The sequence below is a fragment of the Lipotes vexillifer genome, unplaced genomic scaffold (assembly GCF_000442215.2).
Source record: "Lipotes vexillifer unplaced genomic scaffold, Lipotes_vexillifer_v1.1 scaffold1783, whole genome shotgun sequence".
In the NCBI taxonomy this organism is placed as follows: domain Eukaryota; kingdom Metazoa; phylum Chordata; class Mammalia; order Artiodactyla; family Lipotidae; genus Lipotes; species Lipotes vexillifer.
Window position 1 is genome coordinate 1257800 of NW_006777435.1, and position 23689 is coordinate 1281488.

A 23689-nucleotide genomic window follows, 5' to 3' on the forward strand; every position below is an offset into this window, starting at 1 on the left:
AGTGACTGTTAGATAAAAGGTTACACTATCAACAAATTCTCAGATACAAATTCACCCAAGTGTATTTCCCTCTCTCTTGTATTTGCAGTTTCAACTAAGCCCAGTTAAGGCACCAGAACAGACAGAAGTGGAGAATGTGGCCGGCACTTGCAGGCAGACTGCACACACAATGTGCCCAATGGTGTTATATGATCATTATCAGTAATAAAAAGAAGAGAGCCAAAAAGAGGTTTAATTTGGCACAGCCTCAGAGACACCTAACACATTTTGTCTGTGTCTTCAATAACCTTGGCCCGCAGACCTTCCACACCCACTTTCCACCCACAAAGCCAGGCTAAAAGCAAAACTAAATGGTAATCTCTGCCGTTTCCCAAACTTGTCCCTTCCTAAGAATCACTTGGGGTGCTTGTGAAAATGAAGTTTCCAAGCTCCCTTCCTGGAGAGTCCATGTCAGCAGATCTGAGATGAGGCCCAGGATTCCACATTTTACCAAGTGACTCAGGTAAATCTTATCAATAGGTAAGTTTGAGAAACACCACTGGTGCTGGCAAGGTTTCCCCAGTAAACCTTGTGCTGCTGTGGGCCAATCAAGATGAGTGGGGAAGGCAGCCTTGAATGGGGAGAAGCCCCCTTCGGACGTAGTAACAGAATGAGTACAGACAGGAGAGAGAGGCCCTGGGCACAGCACCCCTCACAGGCCAGGCAGGACTGAGCACAGGAGACAGAGGAGGAGATGCAGAGTGGGTGTGAAAGACACCAGAAAGAACATCCAGGGGTGGGCGGGCTCAACACGGCCAGATGCTGCCCACAGCCACTGACACCATGGACCACAGCAGCTCGGGTGGACAGGAGAGGGTACAAAGCTGACCACAGGGGTAAGAGAGCCTTGGGAGAGGGAGCCAAGGCCCTGAGCTAGATGTTCAGGATGACCCTGACTTACACAAGGAAACAGCATCCAAGAGGTCAGCAGCAGGACCCGTGACCACACACACAATCCCCGGACCCATCTGGGGGCCAGGGTGGGAACTCGGCACAGATGTAAAGGGAGACTTTAAACCATCCACACTTGTTCCCTTAGCAGGAGGACCTTCCGAGGGGAGAAAAGAGCTCAGGCCACAGCTAACGCAGGAACCAGAAGCTGAAGCCGGGATGGAAGGCAAGTCTGCAGGGGCAGTGGCAACAGCACCGTCCTGGGCTCCACCGTCCCCCTTGTACGCAAACTGCCCACTGAACCCCATGCCTGGCAGCCCCCCGGAGCCACAGAGCCAGTCCTCTGCTTCTCTCTCCCCCACACCCACCCAAACTGCACAGTCTCAGCCCCAGAGCCTGACTCCCACACCAGGAGCGCAGGAGGGGCCCAGCCGGCCCAGCCTGCCCAGCCAGGAGGGGCCTGGGCTCCGGAAGGTGTCACACCTGTCGGGCGTCTCCACACCCATCCCAACCAAGTGTGCCTTTCCCAGCACCTGGTCCTATGCCCAAAACCATTTTTCCAAAGCACTTCAGCACCACATGTAGGGAGGCAGTGGGGGAGAAGGACCCCTGACCTCAAAAGGCAGAAGCCTTGGGCTCGGGTGCTGGGGCCACCATAAAGAGCCGCGTGGAAATGGCACTCACTGAACCCCAGCTTTCAGAGGCTTTTCTTTCACAAGTGACACAGAGCACAAAGACCAAAGGAATGGGCTCTGGAGCCAGGCTGTCCAGGTCTACTGTTCCTTAACTTAAATGTCCACCTGTGTTTATGAGTTATTTAACTGTTTGAAGCCTCATTTTTCGCATCTATAAAATGGGGATAACTATACATGCCCCGCGAAGAACTGTAAAAACAGGGCCTGGCAACAGTGTGGACTCCCTGTCACCCTCGTGACACTATGAAGTCATCTTCCAAGATGCATCTATTAACAAACAGTCTCCTCATCTGTAATTAAGACGTGTTATTAGTAAACCTGTGATAAAGATGTATATCAGACTGGTAGAAATAATGTCAAGAACAAAAGAAAAACAAGTTAGTTAGCCCCAAAAGTCAGATGAGTAAAAAAATTAACAACAAAAGTGAAATACTGCACACGAGGTGTACCTTGAACAGGAATTTCTCCGTAGTTTGGTCTCTTATCTGACAGGGCTGTCAGGGGTTTAGATGTAGAGATTGGTCCACTTATGGAATGTCTCTGAAATTATAAGACAAACAGTGTCCAAATTAGGTTAAATTAACAGAGTAAATATTGCAGAGAGTAAATATTTAGTTATGAATTTGCATAATTCCTTCCACACTGTTACAGTAAGACTGAAAAAAACACACACACTCCCAGAGGCATATAATGTGATCAGTATACTATTTTAAAACGAACACAGAAAGATCCCACATGCCCCTCACTCGCCAATCAGCAAAATCCAGATGTGCTCCTTTAGTACTTGGATTGGCCATTCATGCCCCAGTACCAAATGGATCTCACTCTGTCACCTCCTCACTAAGTCTCCAACACCGCTGCCGGGCACAACCTGGCACCTTAACTCAGCACCAGCTTGGTCACTGGCCTCCTCCCCTCCGGTCTCATACATAGACGTACCTACCAAATACTTGAACCCTCTCGGCTCTCCTGAGCCACCTCCCGCCACCTCTGTGTGATGCCCCAACACCACCGACTACTTACTCCCGCCCACGAGGACACGCTGTTCACCAGCTCTGGGCTTGTTCTCATGCTTCTTTCCTCAGCTCTCCCAGCCCTTTTTTTTTTTTTTTTTTTTTTTGCGGTACGCGGGCCTCTCACCGCCGTGGCCTCTCCCGCTGCGGAGCACAGGCTCCAGACATGCAGGCTCAGCGGCCATGGCCCACGGGCCCAGCCGCTCCGCGGCACGCGGGATCCTCCCGGACCGGGGCACGAACCCACGTCCCCTGCATCGGCAGGCGGACTCCCAACCACCGCGCCACCAGGGAAGCCCTCCCAGCCCTTTTTTATCCAGCTGAATTCTGACTACTCATTCCATAGTCCCAGCAGCAACGTGTGAGAGGGCCAGCCTCCCCACACCCTCACCAACACTTGATACTGGCAGTCTTCATTTTAGCCATCCCGAAGGTGCGTACTGAGATATCATAATGGATTTAACTTGCATTTCCCTGATGACTACGATGTTGAGCAACTTCTCATGTGTTTATTGGCCATATGTGTATCTTCTCTTGGGAAGGGACTTTTCAACTCTTGTCCATTATTTATTGGGTTGTCTTTTTTTTTTTTTTTTTTTTGGTTTAAATTAAATTTTAGGATCTTCAAAGTGTACAATATGATGATTTGATATACATATACATGGTGAAAGAATTCCCACCATCAAGTTAATTAACACATCCAACACCTCACATATTGACCTTTTCTTTTCTTTCTTTTTTTTTTTTTAACATCTTTATTGGGGTATAATTGCTTTACAATGTATTGGGTTGTCTTGAACCAAGACGACAAACGAGTCTTCTCTGAATACAAGATTTTGACAGATAAATAAATTGCAAATATATTCTCCCCAGTCTTGTCTGTCATGTTCTTAATATCTTTCAGAGAAGTTTTAAATTTTGATGCCCAAGCTATTAATTTTCTTTTATAGTTCATTTTTTTGTGTGTCCTAAGTAAATTTTTGCCTTGTCGAAGGTCATGAAGACTTCCTCTAATGTTTTCACATAGAAGTTCTGTAGTTTTAGCTTTTACATTTAAGTCTATAGTCAATTTCAATTTTTATGAATGCCATGAGGTAAAGGTTTTTTTCTTTTTTTTTCCATATGGATATCTAGTTGTTCTGGAATCCTGTTGAAAAGATTATCCCTCTCCCACTGAATTACCCTGGCACCTTTGTTGAAAATCAGCTGACCTATTTCTGGATTCTCTATCTATTCTACTGATCTAAACTTATGTCAGAACCACACTGTCTTGATTACTCTAAGTGCTAACATCAAGTAGTGGAAGTCCTCCAAATTTGTTCCTTTTTCCCCCCCCAGATGCTTTGGATATTCAGGGTCTTTTAAATTTCCACATAAATTTTAAATTATACTATCAATTTCTACAAAACAGCGTGCTGGGATTCTGAGTTGGATGAGTTGAATCTACAGCTCGATGTGAGGGAGAACTGCAAGATCCTAACAAGACTGAATCTTCCAACGCATGAACATGATGTATCTTCCCATTTATTACGCCTTTAACTTCTCTCAGCATTATTTTATAGTTTTCACTACAAGGTCTTGCACAATATTTTATTCAATGTATCGCTAAATATTTCAATTTCCAATTGTTCACTGGAGTGACTGAATCTAGGAGATAGCAAGAGGAGTCCTCAGACAGAAGTGAGTTTTCTGACCACCTTATCTTGTAAGGGACAGCTCATCACTTCTGCCACATTCTGTTCATAAGAAGCAAGTCACGAAGCCCAGCCAACCCTCAGAAGAAGCAGATGACACAAGAGCACAGCAGCAGGAGGCATGGATCACTGGTAAGCAGTTCAGAGACTGCCTATCCCGTTACTAATGGATCTCCTTGGACCTTTTGAGGTTGTTTTTAAGGTCATTTAGGGCAGATCTAGAATAGTGTCTACTCTAGGGCTATTTAGTTCCACTTCACAGAGTGGTCACTGAGGTCTCTAATGAATGCTCCAAGTATTCAAAGAGGTTTTTCCACGGTGGCCAGTAGGAACTCAAATGATCCCTGCTCTGTGTAAACTATGGGAAGCATCTATCTGCCAGATTCCCGGTAACTGATCTTTCCTGCAAAATCGTTCTTGCCCAGCCTTGCAGGGTTCAACCCATGTCTACGCATGTGCAGACTGGCACTCAGCAAGGACTCAAAGGGAGGCCTATGCAGAGCTCTAGACCTTTTCTGCGTGGCTCTCTCCTCCCAGGCACCCTGCCCCCAAATCCCAGCCCTTGTTCTCCCTGTACATTGATCTGTGTCTCCTCGGATCCAGCTGGCATTCCCTTCCCTGCTCCGTGTGGGTTCATCCTCCCTGCTCACCATCTGGAAAAGCGTGGGCCACAGTAGACTCAGCTTTCTTAACTTTTCTCCAAAGATTTCAGCCCTGCACCGCCTGTCCTACCACGTATGAATGTAACTGCTTCCTACATTTTGTCCAGCCTTCTAGCTGTCTGTGGTGGCAGAATAATCCAGCCCTTGACTCCCTCACAGCCAGAAGTGGAATTCCCACTCAGGGAGTTTTGAAAAACTAACAATCCTAATCTTAGGCCCCATTCCCCAGGGATTCTTGTTCACTGGGATGAAGCCTGGGAATCTACGTGTTTAAAAATTCCACGTAACTTTTGTGCACAATTAGGTTTGAGAAGCACTGTGCTAACTAATCAAGTACTAAAAAGCTACTGAATGTGGCTCATAATTACTAGTTTTTTTTCCAAGTTAGAGAGATGACATTTTTTACCTCTTATCTTTATACAAGTTTACAGAGTGATGCCATGAACATTAAATTTCAACTGACAAACACTATTTAGAGAAACTTCACCTTATATCTTGCACCTTCATCTGCTTTCATTTATATCTTCAACTTTTTTTTTAAATGTTATTTTTGATTCTGTTTTTCTTTCTTTTATTAAATATTTATTTATTTATTTGGTTGTGCCAGGTCTTAGTTGCGGCAGGCAGGCTCCTTAGTTGCAACATGCATGTGGTATCTAGTTCCCTGACCAGGGATTGAACCCGGACCCCCTGCACTGGGAGTGTGGAGCCTTATCCACTGCACCACCGGGGAAGTCCCTATTTTTAAAAATTAATCAATCACTCAATTAATTAATTAATTAGGCTGTGTTGGGTCTTCATTGCTGTGTGTGGGCTTTCTCTAGCTGCGTCGAGCAGGGGCTACTCTTCGTTGTGGTGCGTGGGCTTCTCACTGTGGTGGCTTCTCTTGTTGAGGAGTATGGGCTCTAGGTAAGTGGGCTTCAGTACTTGTGGCACATGGGCTCAGTAGCTGTGGCTCATGCGCTTAGGTGCTCCACGGCATGTAGGATCTTCCCAGACCAGGCATCGAACCTGTGTCCCCTGCATTGGCAGGTGGATTCTAACCACTGTGCCAGCAGGGAAGTCCCTCTTCATGTCTTTAGAAAGTTTGATTAATCGAGTATATAAAAAGCTCATTATAGACAGAATATGGAATTCCCTTTGTCTTCCTTTCAAATTAAGAGTATAACACCTTCTACATAAACGTAAATGCAAAGCCACAACTTGCAACATTACAAATGCAGAGGGAGAGCACTTCTACCCTAAACTTTACAAGGGAAAAGGTTAAAAAGTTCACTCACAAAATACACAGCCAGTAGTTAACACCTACAAAAGTCTCTGCTCAGACAAAATGTTCTCAAACCCAATCTTTTAGGAAAGAGGTGCAGCCAAGGCTACCCTAGATCACAGGGGACTGGGTTTTAGGCTACTCTCACCTACGTGGAGAAACTCCACCTCAGCTACTGTCCCCAAAGTGGCTCACAGCAAGGGCATAGTGAGAGGGCCTCCTGAGCTCGACAGTCACGCCACCTGCCCTGCTTCTGGTCTGCACTCCCACAGTGGCAAGAAGGGCCCCTGTGACACTTGTTCATGATGAGTCAGCAATGCCCTTGGGCCAGCCTGCTACAAAGCGGCCCAGAAAGAGCCACACTGCTCTGGATTCATGCCTGTGCAGACCCCTCCCACTCTGACTCTGAATCTGGGCTGGCCTACAACTTGCTTAGACCAAAATAATGGGATGGAAGTGACACAGTCCAGGTTCCCAGCCAGGTCTTAAAGGGCTTTGCTAACTCCTGCTTCTAGTCTCTTGGAGTCTGAGACACCAGGCCATGAAGGAGCCTGAGAGGAAGACCACGTGGAGAGGGCGGCCCAGCCACCCTTGCTGAGCCCAAGCCCAGCCCACCCTCCAGCTGAGTGCAGCTGCAGGGGTGAGCCCAGGCAAAGCCAGAGAAATAAGAAAAATAGTAAAATTGCTGTTTTAAGCCACTAAGTTTTGGGTGATCTGCAGTGCAGCAGGGGATGACATGCCAACTATACAGCTGACCCTTAAACAACACGGGTTTGAACTGTGCAGGTCAACCCACATGTGTGTGTTTTCAGTAGTAAATACTCCAGGTACTACACAACTTGCAGCTGGGAATCCGCAGACGTGGAAGCGCAGACACGGAGGGCTGACCATACATTATAAGTGGATTTTTACCTATGCAGAGGGTCAGTGCCCCTAACCCCCCGTTGTTCGAGGGTTGACTGTATATTCTACTTAGAAAGTTATCTTAGTGTAGGGGTTAAAAACATCGTGTCTGAAGTCATGCTGCCCAGGCTCAAATCCCAGCTCGAACACTTCATTGTATGACCCTCAGCAAGCTGCTTAGCCATTCTGGGCCTCAGTTTCCAGACATGAAAACTAGGGATAAGAATAATACCTAATAGCCAATAGAGGTGTCATGAGGATTAAATGAGTTAACATTATAAAGCATTGGGAACAGTGTAGAACATATAATAAGTGATTATTATAGTAATAATCACTTAAGTAATTATTAGAGAATTTCTAATAAGTAATTATTAGAGAATTTCAGAAGAATAACATACTTGACATTAACATAATTTATCTTAACTAGGGAATTTCACAGCATCCTAGGAAAACAATCGCAACTGTATCCCTCAAGAGGCAGCCATTTGCCCCCCGTGCCATAGTGTAGGTGACTCTGAAGAAGACAAGCTTTCAGAAGCTGGGACCCCCAGAGCCTCCACGGTCACAGGCACTAACCTGCATGGGGGAGACGGCTGCCGCAGGGGGTGTTTTCATGGGACTTGGACTCAGAGGCGTTCGAGGAATTGCAGCTGTAGCAGGGCTGGGGACTAGAAAAACAACACACACACAAGTAAATAATGAACACAACAAGGTGCAGTGCAAGCTTTCATAACTGCTCTCTCCTTAAGGGTTCACCCCATGAACCAGCGCTTGCGGCTCCCCTGGGAACGGGAGACACCTCACCTCCTCAACACTCACGGCTGCTCCCTGCAGCCGTCCTGCCGTCAGGCGGACAGTCTGTTCCTGAGACTACTTGTGTTTATTTCCAACCCTAACTACGCCAGTCATTTCACTTTTAATTACGCGGTTAAGTGCTCCATAAACCAAGGAAATCAAAGTACAAAAGCTCCAGGATGAGTGTTTCTGCAACTGCATCAGATGAGAAGCCTGGCTTGCCGTTCGCAGCATATTAAATGAAGGAACGCGGGGCTCTGCTCATCTTCCCTCAACTCCTCCTAAGGAGCTCGTCACTTCCCTCCACACGGATTTTCACACGTATTTCATTTAGTGCAATTAAATGTGTGTAATTGTCTGCTCACATGTCAGTCTCCCTCTCTAGACTGAACTGTTCAAAAGTAGGATCCTGGGAATTCCCTGGCAGTCCAGTGGTTAGGACTCAGCACCTTCGCTGCTGGGGCCTGGATTCGATCCCTGGTTAGGGAACTAAGATCCCGCAAGCCGCATGGCGCAGCCAGAGAAAAAAAAAATTAAATTAAAAAATAAAGAGGAGGCCACTGAATGAGCAGTGGATGGTGCGCCCCCAGTGATGGAGAGCAGAGCGGGTGTGGGTGCGGGAGGCCAGACCAAGAGGCCTGCTAATGGGTCAATGTCAAGGTGAGGAAAGAGGATTGAAGGAAGAAGGAAGATTCCAAGACTTCTGGCTTACGTGACTGGGTGGAATGGTGCTGCCATTCACATGGGGAAAGATGGAAGTTAAGGGACAAGATCTGGTTTCGGACGTGAGAAGATGTCTGGGAGACACCTGGGTGTCAGTGTTAAGTAGCATCTGAATACACTGGGCCTGAGGAGTTCAGAGCAAGGGAGAGGGCTGAAGTCCCACATCTGGAAGTTCTCAGGCACGGGAAGACACACATGCATGGGGTAAGGCCCTAGTCTGACTCCAAGATCTCTGAGGCTGAACAGATCCCAAATCTCCTGTTAAAATCCACCTTGCAGGAAGACTAACTCACTAACATCATATGAAATGTGATGAGACTCAGAGTAAGATGGTAAAGAACATCAACTAGAACACAGAACATGTGGTACATGAACATGACCGCCCGCTAGGGCACGATGGATGTTACCTTGAGACGCACTGTCGAATGACTTGATGAGGGTTTTCACCGTAGGGGTCGGCTCGGAGGAAGTCGAGGACCTTCTACTCAGCCCCATCCCCTGCCTCAGGGCTGCCAAGTCTCTCTCAACAGCATTCATGTAGTTATACACCCGGCCACGCTCCTCCTCTTGCCTGAAAACAGTACTGAAATCAGGGCATTTTTGTATACATACTAGAAAATACACATTTCCCCTTCCCAACTGAGAAGTATTAAAAAGTATCAGTTAAAAACAAGAAAATAGTATCAGTTGAGCTGAATAAATTACCTGGTCTAATATTCTTATTTGCTTGGTGAATTCCAGGAAATGATACTAAAATTTTTACATGAGGTTATCCTAACTAGGTTAAGTAACCATTAGTTTCCATTTTCATTTGTGTAAGTGTAAGGTGAGAACATCAGTAATCAATTAGCAGTAAAATGGGAGGTGGGCTCAGAACTAGGGACTGTAAGGTCCTGTGCTGTGGAGAAGGCCCTTCCCAGGACAGTGAGTCTGGGAATTCACAGCACATGCAGACAATTGATACCTGCTCTATCTAACATGCCATGCATAGGCGTGGAAATACAAAGAAATGAAATCAAAGCCCATACTCTTAAAATATTTTTTTTAAATGGTATAGTCACCAAATAGAATTTCTACAAAGGGAGAGGGGGGAAAGCCTGGACCCATATTGGTAACATGAATCTCCTACATGTGCAGTGTGAGTCAACTAAAAGAATGAATTCCACTTCACTTCTGGAAAGTTCTCATTCACTGAGCAAACACTAAAGTGTACATCTGGAAAGAGATTTCAGCTGCAGAGTTTGCATGTGTCATATAACTACAAGCCAGTTCATACTGTACAAAAATTAAGCCAGTCCTTAGGAAAATGTGTCTTTGGTGGCCATTTGGCTCTTATGACAGAGTTTTTTTGCCAAAATGCCTCATGCTTGGAAGTTTTAATAAAGAATGTACAGTAGCCATTATCCAACTTTTTGGTCTTAGAGCCCTTTTCCACTCTTAAAAACCACTGAGGACCCCAAAGAGCTTTTGTTTATGTGGGTTATAGAGATTGACATTTACCATATTAAATATTTTAAATATTTAACTCATCTAAAAATAAAAATAAACTCAGGGCTTATTAACATAATTAACATATTTTTATGAAAAACAACTATGTTTTCCCAATAAAAAAAATTAATAAGAAGAATAGCAATGTTTTTATTTTTTTAATTTTTTTTAAAAAAAATTTATTTACTTATTTGGCTGCACCGGGTCTTAGTTGCGGCATGTGGGAACTAGTTCCCTGATCAGGAATCGAACCTGGGGCCCCTGCATTGGGAGCGTGGAATCTTAGCCACTGGACCAGCAGGGAAGTCCCCAAGATAGCAGTGTTTTAACATTTCTGTACATCTCTTTAACGTTTGGCTTAATAGAAGACTGTCAGATTCTCATTTCTTTTGTATTCAATCTATTGTGACGTGAAAAAAAGCAGGCCTCACACAGATATGTAGTTGGAAAAGGGAATCATATATATATATATTTTTTTCTTTTAATAAATTTATTTTATATATTTATTTTTTGGGCTGCACTGGGTCTTCGTTGCTGTGCACGGGCTTTCTCTAGTCGCGGTGAGCAGGGGCTACTCTTCATTGCGGTGCGCATGCTTCTCATTGCAGTGGCTTCTCTTGTTGCGGAGCACGCGCTGTAGGCACGCGGGCTTCATTAGTTGTGGCTCACAGGCTCTAGAGCACAGGCTCAGTAGTTGTGGCGCACAGGCTTAGTTGCTCTGCGGCATGTGGGATCTTCCCAGACCAAGGATCAAACCCGTGTCCCCTGCATCGGCAGGCGGACTCTCAACCACCGCGCCACCAAGGAAGTCCAAGGAAGAATATTTTAATGATATTAAAACAGATAACTATGGCTATTCTTCTTTGATAAACACTAAAACAGAATAAGTGGTAGTAACTTATAAGTTAGTTAAAATGTAGAACCTGAAACCATATGAATGAATGAAATTTTCCTACTCTGTCCATCTCGCACTTTTAACACATATGGATTTTTTACCCACCCAGGATTGGCTGACATCATGCCCTGGTCATACGGAAAATACTGGTTCACAGAGTTACATGGATTTTCCAAGTGTCGATGCCTGTCATTAAACAATTTATTCTTTAGGGCTTCCCTGGTGGCGCAGTGGTTGAGAGTCCGCCTGCCAATGCAGGGGACACGGGTTCATGCCCCGGTACGGGAAGACCCCATATGCCGCGGGGCGGCTGGGCCCGTGAGCCATGGCCGCTGAGCCTGCGCGTCCAGAGCCTGTGCTCCACAACGGGAGAGGTCACAACAGTGAGAGGCCCGCGTACCACAAAACAAACAAACAATTTATTCTTTAAAAGTCTCTTGTTAATATCACTAGGGATCTCATCAGGAAACTCTTTATGGGAAGCTGCTGAGCTTGCAATGGCAGATACAAGTTTTCCAAAATCCTAACATTCACTTAAAAGCCCATGTTTTATTACTGGTACCAACCACTGTTAGTTGCTTTCCTTGAAGTGACAGGCTCCCTTAATCATTTTCAAGAAATATCCACCAAACACTAAAGTCTGAATACCAACAGCTTGTGTCAGTCATTCTCAAGTAAAAGTCTTCACTCCATGAAAAATGAAAACAGCACAAACTACAGTGACACGCAGTGCTCTCTTCCAGACTGCTGCACACCTGGGCACACAGCTGCAGATGCAGCAGCAGCTCCTTACGCGACTTCCCACCCATCTCATAGGACCTTAAAAAGAATACAATGGGGGGGCTTCCCTGGTGGCGCAGTGGTTAAGAATCCGCCTGCCAAGGCAGGGGACACGGGTTCGAGCCCTGGTCCGGGAAGATCCCACATGCCGCAGAGCAACGAAGCCCATGCGCCACAACTACTGAGCCTGAGCTCTAGAGCCTGCGTGCCACAACTACTGAAGCCTGCACGCCTACAGCCCGTGCTCTGCAACAAGAGAAGCCACCGCAATGAGAAGCCTGTGCACCGCAATGAAGAGTAGCCCCCGCTCGCCGCAACCAGAGGAAAGCCCGCGTGCGGCAACAAAGACCCAACACAGCCAAAAAAATAAAATTAAAAATTGGTTAAGACTTCGCCTTCCAATGCAGGGGGTGCGGGTTCAATCCCTGGTCAGGGAGCTAAGATCCTATATGCCTCACGGCCAAAAAACCAAAACATAAAACAGAAGCAATACTGTAACAAATTTGATAAAGACTTTCAAAAAAAAAAATGGTCCACATCAAAAAGAAATATTAAAAAAAAAAAAAAGAATATACTCAAGGACCAAGACAGAGTGATATTACTAATTTACTGCTTCACCAAGGACATCTGTAAGGGAAACCTGCATTTTGAAAATGAGAGTGGCTGGTGGGGAAGAGCACAATGACCACGAGTACAATTTGGTGCCAAGGCCTTGATCCATCAACAATTGCTGTCCACCATCTGTGCAAAAAGTCAACACAGTGAAGAGGGCAAACAGCACGTCAGCATTATTATGAAAACAGTTTGACCTCGAAGAGCCCCTGAAAGGGTCCTGGGGACCCCTGGGTCTGTAGATCTCACTCTGAGAACTGCTGCTCTACACAATGCTACTTCTCTCGGGGGCACATCCTTTAAGTGTGTGTCTCAAACACTGACAGGCTCTCGGGAACCAGTGGAACAAGTCTCGCAGAGTAGAATTTCAGTCACTTGGGCTACCTTTCGAATGGAGCATTTCTATTCACTCAGTGGTACAAAGGAGGAAGGGTAATGTACTAGTGGAGAATTAATAATCTTCCAACTCATTCCTCCGTGTTCTGCTTATTAAAGAAGCCAAAGAAAAATGGTTTAACAATATTTCCCACTGGGCATCCACTAGACCTAGGCAACAATAAAATAAGACAGCTCTCCAAGTTGGCCTGTTAAATATTTTTCTAAATTTTTTACCTAGGGCTGCTTAAGAATTGTTCAAAGTAATGAATAATCAAATTCTTCACAATAACCTCAAACTCTACTGATACTTAATAAAAATCTCAAAAACCACTCTCCCCCGCTCACAGATAGAATCTCACTAGGAACTCAGAGCACATCATCTAAGACTTTTTACGGGTTTCCAAAGAGTTCTATGTTAAATGGGAAAATACCTGTGTGTATTAAGCATAAGACAACTCCTCAAACAAGCGGTGGAGAGAAATCAGCCTGCATCCTTCACTTGGGTCTCTAAAATACCCGCTAATGGACACTGGCCGTGGCCCTGAGCGCCATCCACGGGTGTCTCACTTCAGCCCTACAACAACTCTGTGACACAAGCAGGACTGTGTCCACTGCAGAGACAAGCAAACTGAGGGCCTGAGCGAGCCCTCACACCCAGCAGAGGCAGAGCTGCACAGGGCCAAGTCTGTCTGCCTCCAGGGTCCACGTCCTCCGTGAGTACAACTCAAAGAAGAGCAACGGGCTGGGACGGGGGACAGAGGACTGGCGGGAACCACAATGGACCACATGCCAGCGGCCACTCCAACCCCTCCAGAGTTGTTGACTATGGACACTGACAACAGCTCTGAAAGGCCACAGAGACCACACTACTTTACCGGGGTCACAGAGTGAGGCCAGAAAAGGTGAGTAACTTCCACTGGACCCAAACTCAATCACACCAGTATCAAGCCTATGTTCTTTCCATAAAACCACATCACAGAACCGTGACTCAAGTGCTCCCTATTGAAACGTAAGTACAGAGCTGGTTTCTCAAAACATACTTGCGTGACTTTATTTCCTCCAACTCTTTTGTGAGTTTCTCATTCTTTTCTTGAGCCTCGTGTAATCGGCGCTTCAGATCACCAATCTCCTCTTGGGCTTCAGATTTAATGTCATTTGCGATGACCACCGCCGTCTGGAGATCAGCCTGAAACTGCCGCCATTCTGCTGATTCTTCCTACATTAAAAAACTAAACTTTTATTTCCAAAAGAGAGCAGTAAAGACTTATTTTAAAGCAATAAAATCTGTTTATGATTAGATTGCTATAATGCACTATCTCAAATGATGACTAATTTCTTTTAAATCCCAGAGAATTGCTATTACCTATTTCTAACAGAAAACGTAATTATTTTTGGTGAATGTGTGCTTAGTGAGGAAGAGAGCTTCCAGCTGATCTGCCTACTGAGGCATCAGGCACTCAGGGTGCTCAGTATTAACAATGATAATGTCAAGCCTCCCTTCCTCATGGCAGGTATCAAAGTTAGTCATACAAAAATAAACACAGCATCCAAAATGTACCTCTGAAAAGCTCTAGAAGGTAGATAAATGGTGTGTGAACCATACTGAAAGATTTTACAGGGAAACACTATAAATATCCTGACACCAAAAACTAACAGGAAAAAAAAAAAATCAAAAGTAAAGGAAAAGGAAGAGGAAGCCAGAAGAAAAACACTGAATTTAATCTAGGCAGACAAAAAAATCACACAAAGAGAGGAGCTGAGGACCTGTACAGGCTGCTGCTTCCTGCAGCCTCCGTGGCCGGGTGTGCTCCCCAGGGCAGCCCCTCTCCCAGAGCTACAGCTGCTGACTGGGCCCAGTGCCCACCACCCCAAGGCAGCCTGAGCAACTGAGGCAGAACCCAAACTACGAGTCCAGCTTCCCTGACCCTCTGCATCAGAGCAGAGCATTGCTGCCGTCGGCAGGCTGATCAAATCCACAGAAGACAGAAAACTCACAAGAAAAGCAGTTTAGTTTGGGACGCTTCATAATCCAGAGCTAATAAACTTTCTTTCCAAAATATAACACTCGCTTCCTAAATCCCTCTTTCTAAAGTTACCACTCATCAATTACTAGTACAGTCTTGCAACCAGAATCTAGCACCAGTCCCACTCTGAAGTGACAGCAGTAGCTTTCTGCCCAAAGCCCAGTGGGCTCAGTATTGTAACAGTATCTGAAGCTTCAGATTAAGGAGAGTGGGGTCAACGACACCAAAGTGCTCAACTTTCAGAAAACTGTGCTTTCTAATGAGATAGTATGTGAAGATTTATCCTACCCGAAGTCGCCTGTGGAGTGTCTTGATTTCTCTTTCCATGTCGTGTTTCTGGTCCTGGAGTTTTTTAACTGTATCTGAAAAGACCACAAAAGTTTAAATATTTATGCTTACAACTGTCTTCGAAAGGAATAATATAAAGGGAGGAGGTACTTAAATATGACATTCAGAAAGTCATCCTGCCCAAAGACTTTTTATTTTTGATACAAAACTTTAAAAGGAAAAAGGAATGTCCAATCCAAGTATAAACCAGTATTACTTTGTAAGGAAAATATCAAATTTAAATCACAACTTCTGGATGACTTCCTTCCTCAGCGTCTTAATTCTGAAACAAAAAGTTAAGTAAAATCAATTGTTAGAAACACACACAAATTGCTGGCTCATAACCAATCAAAACAACACTGACTGCAATTAAAATGGGAGATTTTAATCAAAAGGGTTATTAATCTAAAGTATTTTTGCAAGCATCACTTACTTTACACGCTGGAATAAATTCCAGAAAAGTGGTGAATTAGTAAAATGTTTACAAACTTAATTATTTAGTAACTTGGGGGAGGTGCTATTGAATTCTATGCAAAGTCTTTCACAAAATAAAGGATTAAGTAAATCAATTTCTCAAATTATTTCTAGCATAATATGAATTTCCTTCCAACAATGTCATGCACTGTGAACATCTGATGAGCACCGCTAATATGCAAAGGCCGATCTAGACAGAGTGGGGCTGCAAAGATGAAGACACAGCCAAGGCCAGTCCCCTGGGATCCAGAAATGTACAAGGAAGTCCCCTTCTATTTGGAGGTTCTGCTCAAAAACCCCTGTGTCAGGGGAAATGCCTGGGGAGGGCTCCATGCTGGTGCTGCTGCCCAGTGCCTCCCCACGGCTGGTCACTCCAACAGCTCAGGAGCCCATCACTGTCTCTCTGGTTAAGCACCAGAGCAGGCACTTACACCTGGTGACAAACACTCTGACTTCACCGACGCCCCCCTGCAGCAGAGCCCTGTCCTTTCTGTGTTCCGACTCTGCCTTACACAGCCTTGTTGCTGCCACTGCCAACAGGGGTGCGTTTCTTCACCCAGAGGCTGAGCACACCTCAGAGCCAGGAGCCACATGCCGAGGTTGCAGCCCCAGCACAGGCAGGCCTATAGAGTAGAGCAAGTGTATAAGTACACAAGCTAATGGAAGCAGAAGAGATAGCAATCCTAAGGTCATTACCTAGCATCAAGTGTTTCAATACTCCATTGCCAGAACTTAACTGTTTATTGTCAGGGATGTCAAACCATGGACACAGGTGTTTCTGAGTAAACATTCCCCCTACTCCTTACACGTAGCAGAGGGAACCCAGGCACAGCCAACACCTGTGTGCAACAACATGTACCCAAAACATCTCTTAGGCTGTTAGCTTCCAATCAAGACCCTGAAGTATGAGCAGGCTGATGCTTTTTCTGAGACTGCTCCACGTCTTCCTTCTCCGAATTCCACGAGGAACCTGCTCTGCTGAAACCTCTGAAACCTTAATTCAATGTTGATACATTTGTGTTGTGACATTTTCAAAAGGCATGAATTCACTTCAGTAACAATATAAAGTCTAGAATATTTATAACAATTATATGTGTAATGATTACTATAAACACATAATAATGATATGTTTTCTAAAGCTGAATACAAAAATAAATTAGGGGCTTCCTTGGTGGTGCAGTGGTTAAGAATCCGCCTGCCAATGCAGGGGACACAGGTTCGATCCCTGGTCCAGGAAGATCCCACATGCACGGAGCAACTAAGCCCGTGGTGCCACAACTACTGAGCCTGCGCTCTAGAGCCCATGACTCACAGCTACTGAGCCCGAGTGCTGCAACTATGGGAGCCCGCGAGCCTAGAGCCCGTGCTCTGCAACAAGAGAAGCCACCACGATGAGAAGCCTGAGCACTGCAATGACGAGTAGCCTCTGCTCGCTGCAACTTGAGAGCCTGCGTGCAGCAACGAAGACCCAAAAGCAGCCAAAAATAAAATAAATAATAAATAAAATTTAAAAATAAATAAATGAGGACTTCCCTGGTGGCACAGTGGTTAAGAATTCGCCTGCCAATGCAGGGGACACGGGTTTGAGCCCTGGTCCAGGAAGACCCCACATGCCGCGGAGCAACTAAGCCCCTGTGCCACAACTACTGAGCCTGCGCTCTAGAGCCCACGAGCCACAACTCCTGAGCCCGCGTGCTGCAGCTACTGCAGCCCGTGTGCCTAGAGCCCGTGCTCCGCAACAAGAGAAGCCACCACAATGAGAAGCCCGCGCACCACGATGAAGAGGAGCCCCCACTCACTGCAGCTAGAGAAAGACCGCACGCAACAACCAAGACCCAATGCAGCCAAAAAATAATAATAATACATAAATTTTAAAAAGATTAAAAAAAATTTTTTAATTAAAAAATGAGATAAAACATGGGTGGAAAAAAATGGCCATTTTTCGTAGCTAGTAGTCAATTTCCTCCCATTCATCACCCCAAAATTATTCCAAAAAGTTAGGGCCTATGAAATAAAAAGTTAATTAATTACTTTTACTCAGTAATTCAACAAACTGCTCATAAGTACCTACTTTGTAGCAGACTTTTTTACAAGGTGCATGAGATATAAGGGAAAGGAAAAAAGGTACAGTTCCTACCCTTTTAGAGACAGAAAAGAGGATGTTTTCATATGCAAAGGATTAAACTTTAAAAGTCTGTCTCTATACAAGCTGCTTCAGACCTCAATTAACCTGGAAACTTAATGGGCAAACGGGCCACCCAATTTGGCTGAGGGCAAAGTGGACAAGCAGGTGAGTGAGTGAGTCCAATACCCTGACCCGAACCTCCAGAGGAAAGGATGACTCTGGAACCAGCAGGGAACTTGGCTCCGTATGACCTACATGTAGATGAAATCAGGGTCTTGGTGATATTACCAGACATAGACAAGGAATAAGGACAGAAGCTAAAATATTTCTAGTGTGGAAAACACTAGGGGTTACACCTTTCATTTACACTATATTTATGTACAAAAAAATATATATATATATTTTTTTGCGACATGTGGGCCTCTCACTGTCGTGGCCTCTCCCGTTGCCGGACGCGCAAGCTCAGCGCCCATGGCTCACGGGCCCAGCCGCTCCGCGGCATGTGGGATCCTCCCGGACCGGGGCACGAACCCGTATCCCCTGCATCGGCAGGCGGACTCTCAACCACTGCGCCACCAGGGAGGCCCCAAAAAATATTTTTTAATTAAAACAAGCAAACAAAAAAATGTGTAATTTCTCCTCTGCTGAAAATCCTTTGCCTTTTCTTTTGGTCACAAAGGACCTATCTAGGTAACTTACATGAGACAGATGACAGCAAATCCTGCTGCAGCCCACTTTAACACCTGGTGCCTTGATTCCCAGGTGACATTTTAAGCCACATGGCCATCTTAGACTGATCATAAAATCCCAAATTTCATTCATTTATTTTGTTCTTATCCTTTTCTCACCAACCTCTACATTCATGGCCACAGAATTCACATGATCACTACTCTTAAAGGACATTCTTTTACCCTCAGCACTACGTATTTATTGTTGGCATGTCTTCTTTTAAACAGAAGGGAAGCTGGCAGCCAGTGGCCATATTCAGACCGAATAAAGCACACTTCAAGTGTCTCCAGGGAATCTGATTTAAACTTTACAAAAGCATTAAAAGTGACAACAAGCTTTTCCTCCCTGGAAACAAAGACTTCTATGCTCCAGTTCTCGCTGTGAAGAGGCTTAGCAAATAGCCACCTCTCCCAGTGACCAGTCACACAGGGCAGCTTAGCCTGCAACTCTGGGGCCTCTAAACGCAGTTTCCTTCCTCAAAGCTTTAAGTGTGAGAGACACTGCCATCTATTGCCTTCAACTCAAATGTAACATTAAATTCTATCAAAGAACAGAAGAACTACTATGACCTCATTTTTTAAATTATAAATTATAACTGAATTTTACAATGTTATCTTTATTCTAGAAGTCAGGTAAATTTCTATTCTCATTGTTATTAGTCCAACTTTGCTCTGAACAATTCTGGGACTGCCCTGCCCACTTAATAATGGGGTTCATAATCTTTTTCACCACCAAGACCTATCATCACCAACAAAACCAGAACCATCAACCAGGCCTCCATGCTGGTTCCAGTTACAGGTCAATCACTCCTGATGGTGTCACTGGGCAGCTACCACGGCACAGGATCTACCTACGACCCTTGGGGTGTAAAGTAATGAAATTTCCACCAACCTTTCCTATCCTCTGAGTCCCAGAAAACCCTTAGGGTACAGATACCCGAGTACTCAAGTCAGACTCCTGCATCTGGTCAAGCACCTCCAACTGCCATCAGGTGCAGTTTTTAGAGGAAGGGAAAGGACCAGAGGAACCTATCAGTTAAAGCTCCACACCTCAGGGGCAGGGGAACAGGGCAGGTGGTGTATCCAACTACCAGACCACAGCTTTACTCCCAAACCAGAACTCCTGATGCAGGAAGAGGACACACATGAGTTTCAAATAAACCATTTACTATTTTTATTTGTCTTTTTTTTTTTTTTTTTTAATTTTTTGGCCACACCACGTGGCATGCGGGATCTTAGTTCCCAGACCAGGGATCAAACCCGTGCCCCCTGCAGTGGAAGCAGAGGCTTAACCACTGGACCGCCAGGGAAGTCCCTGTCTCTGTTTTTTAATTTTTATTTTACTCATTTTTATCCCCCTCCAAAAAAGTAAATATAACTTTTACCCCTTGATTCTAAAAGTAATGCACGCTCACAGTAACAAGTCTGGAAAACAGAAAATGGTGACAAAAATAAGATTACCTAGCATTTACATTTGGCATATATCTTTCCAGATTCCATATATGTGTGTATTATTTTTAAAGAAAAATGAAATTATACTATTTATACTGCTTCACAAGCCCTTCCATTAAGCAGTAGATACTGGACACCTTTATCAATAAATACAGACCTGCAGCACCATTTTGATGGCCATGATAGATGGCCATCAATTGGTTGGCCATCAATGGCTATCAATTGGATATATCATGATTTGTCTCAGCAACCTCCTATTAATGAACAGCCAGAAGGGTTCCAATTTTTGTTATAAACACTGTGTCTTTACAGTTTTTCAGATGTTACTTGAAGACACATTTCTAGAAGTAGAAGAAGTGAAGGACCATTTGAAACTATCAACAGGATCCAAGTCAATCCGTTAGAAGGTTCTAGCTCAAGAATACAGAATTTTTTTTGAGAAGTCACCACGTTAGAGAATTTATGGTACAGAATACACTGAAATCGGTATTTCTTAGGGAACACCATTATGCCTGGCTACAATTTCAGTGTAATGTTGTATTTAAAACTTTTATGGTTTTAATTACAGAAGTAATATACTCAGCTCATCCTCTATGCGACTTGCCTTATTTTGTGCACACATTTCTCCGTGCCTTGTTTATTTTGGCTGATGAAAGAGCAGTCACAGTAGGGATGTGCTGGGCACGTGGGTTATTAACTAGATCTCGACTTCTGAAAATACAGGTAGCTTCCAAGTTTCTGTGGTAACCAGCAACTTTGCAGCAAGCATCCACATCTATGTATACATTTGCAAACTTGTAAGAATGTTTCTGAAGAGCAGGTTTCTGGAAGTGGATTGCTAAATTACTGTTGTACTTGAAAAATTATGATCAATACTCCAAAAAACCTGCAGTATATGAGAGGACCCTTTCTCCTCTCTTACACCTTAGCGATCTTTTCAATTTTTCACACCTGCATCTTGTTTTGAGTTTCTTTGCTTTTTTAAAAGTCAAGCATCTTTCTGTGTCTTTTTCTGACTTATCCATTCATACACTTGATTTAGCTAATGGGTTATTCTAGTCTTATTGATGTACAGAATCTCTTTACACATTTGACATGCATTATAAATATTTCTCTTAATGTCATTTATTTCTGGCACTTTGCTGAACTGAAAATTTCAATTATACATAGTCAAATATGAGACTTTTTTCCATTAAGGCTTCCAAGTATTCTACCTTCCAGGCTTTTCTCATCACAGAATTACACAGCTTTCCTCTATTTCCTTCTGCTCCTTCTCTAATCTCAAGCCACCCTTGCTCACCACTGTTGCTAATGTTCCATGTATCAGGATGTCAGGCCCTAGCCCCAATCTTGGGAACTACAGAGGGCAGGAAAAGGGCAGGACTTAACTGCAAGCATGCACAGAGCATTACTATGCAGACACTAAGTGGTTGATAAGGTCGCAACTGAGCCAGACCTGAGGTCTCGCTGGTGTCACTACTCGTAATACCAGTCAGCTTTGGTTTGCTGGGCAAGTTATTACCTTTATTTTGGGGGATTCAGTTGAGCTGCTTCGTTCTGCTGTTTCTCCCTTAAGCTCTTCTAAGGTGTTAAATGTCTAATAAGTCCTGGCTGGTCTTTCTTACTTGTAAAGAATGATTAGATCAGTGACTCCTGCATGCTTCTCAACAGAACAAACGGCTAAAGGCTCTGCTGATGACACGAGCCTGCAGGGTGGGTGGGGCCCTCTGGATGTACAAGATGGAACAGGTGGCTTCTGCTGAGGCAACAGGTGTATGTGTGTGTGTATCAGTTTCACTGCCAGGCCAAGCTGCCTTTCCCTCTGGGTGGTCTTCTCTTTAAGACAACAGGGCAGGCTGCAGTTACTTCTGGCACAGTGTGAAGGTCGTGCTGGGAGTCCCTGGCACCATACTCCCACCTTACTTAGAGGTGAGTGCAGCAGCAGCCTGGGGGCAAACACCAGAGACAGCCCCGACAGAGGAGGGGGCGGTACAGTGTAGCAATCCCTTACACTGTGGCCTGAGACCGCTGCTGGCCCCAGGGCCCTACGATCCCTGATGTGGAGGTTTCAGTGCCCCCAGCCCCAGGGCTCTGCTGGGAACATTATTACTCAGAGCTTTAGTGTTCTCCTAAACTGCAGAATGTTCTATTCTGATTGATTTCTCCACAGCCAATTCCATCAGCTTTATATAAAGTATTCCAGAAATTATGCCAAATTGCTGACCTACTGATAGGACCCTTCCCCTGTTTTCTATCTTTGCTCAAGCTCATTGTAATTTTTATATCTCTCCCGCCATGTCACTTGGACTTTGGAAGGGAAAGGAAGTTTGTATGATCTCAGGCCATCATCTTGAACTGGAAGTCTTAACAGTAGTTACTGAGTGACTTTTTATATCAAATCTTTCCAGCTCAGATGCTGTTGAGAAGTATCGCAGGCCAGGTCTACGCAGTACAGCACTGATGTTCTCTGGGAGGCCGCCTGGACTCCCAACTACATGATACACCTGTGATACTGTCCCACAGATATCACTGATACTCTACTCATTTTTTCCAGCCTTTTTTCTCTCTGGATAATGTCTACTGATTGGTTTTCAAGTTCACTGGCTCTTCTGTATCTCTAATTTGTTGTTTAAATGACTCTGTAACTTGTTATATTAGCTGTTTAATTTTCTAGTTTCAGAATACCTACTAGGTTCTTTTTTTTACAGTTTTTATTTCTCTGTGGAGATCTGCTATTTGTTTGTCATGACGAGCATATTTTCCTCTACGCCCTGAGTACAGTTACAGTAGCTGTTTTAAAATCCTGTCCATTAATACCAAGGTCAGAATCGCTTTGGGGTAAATAAGGAGTGACTGCCAATGGGTGCACAATTTCTTTTGGGGGTGATAAAAAAGTTCTAAAATTGACTATGGTGATGGTTTCATCCACAGAAGAATATCTCAATTTCCTAATTAATAGCATTCCCTGTCATCGAGTCCCTTATACCAAGTGCTGACTTAGCATCAATCCCAAACACTAGAATTCTCTAGAAAGAAAATTAACTCCTATCAGACTATGGAGATGTAACAACAAATTATAGTGCATGAAACTTGTTTGGATCCCAGTCCCTATAAAAAACTATAGGGCTTCCCTGGTGGCGCAGTGCTTGAGAGTCCGCCTGCCGTTGCGGGAGACGAGGGTTCGTGCCCCGTTTCGGGAGGATCCCGCGTGCCGCGGAGCGGCTGGGCCCGTGAGCCATGGCCGCCATCTCAGTTTACGTGCCCTGGAACACGTGTTGGCCGTTCAAGACGCTTTCCTGAAAAAAAAAAAAAAAAAAAAAAAAAAAACTATAAAGGACATTTTGGGGACAGCTGGGAAAATCTTCACATGGGGTATTAGATGATGCTAAGAAATTAAGACTAATTTTACTAGATGTGATAACGGCATTGTGGTTTCGAGGAGGATGTTTAGAAGGTGCATGCTGAAATATTTAGAAGTTAAGTATCATGAAGTCCACAGCTTACTGCCAACTGGTTCAGTTAAACACACACATACAGAAGGCAAACACTGCAAAATACTACCCACTGTCACATCCAGGCAGGAGGTGCTAAGTACCACACTACTCTCACAGTATTTCTATACATTTCAACTTTTCATTTCAAAAAACTTGGGAGAGAAACTACATGGCTAAAAAAAAAATTTATTAAGGTTTTTCAGCCTTTTTTTTTTTTTTTTTTTTTTTTT

The 23689-nt window shown here is 44.5% G+C and overlaps 1 protein-coding gene across 3 annotated transcripts in view; it reads right to left on the reverse strand.

Annotated features, from left to right (window-relative positions):
* SPECC1L (sperm antigen with calponin homology and coiled-coil domains 1 like) overlaps positions 1–23689 on the reverse strand; it is a 121821-nt gene that overhangs the window by 47871 nt on the left and 50261 nt on the right. For all 3 annotated transcript variants that reach the window (XM_007451041.1, XM_007451040.1, XM_007451042.1), the window contains 5 exons: positions 15148–15221; positions 13876–14051; positions 9090–9253; positions 7741–7832; positions 2075–2165 (listed from right to left, as the gene is read on the reverse strand). In XM_007451041.1, the coding sequence (XP_007451103.1) occupies positions 2075–2165; positions 7741–7832; positions 9090–9253; positions 13876–14051; positions 15148–15221 (597 nt within the window). The remainder of the gene's footprint in view (positions 1–2074; positions 2166–7740; positions 7833–9089; positions 9254–13875; positions 14052–15147; positions 15222–23689) is intronic.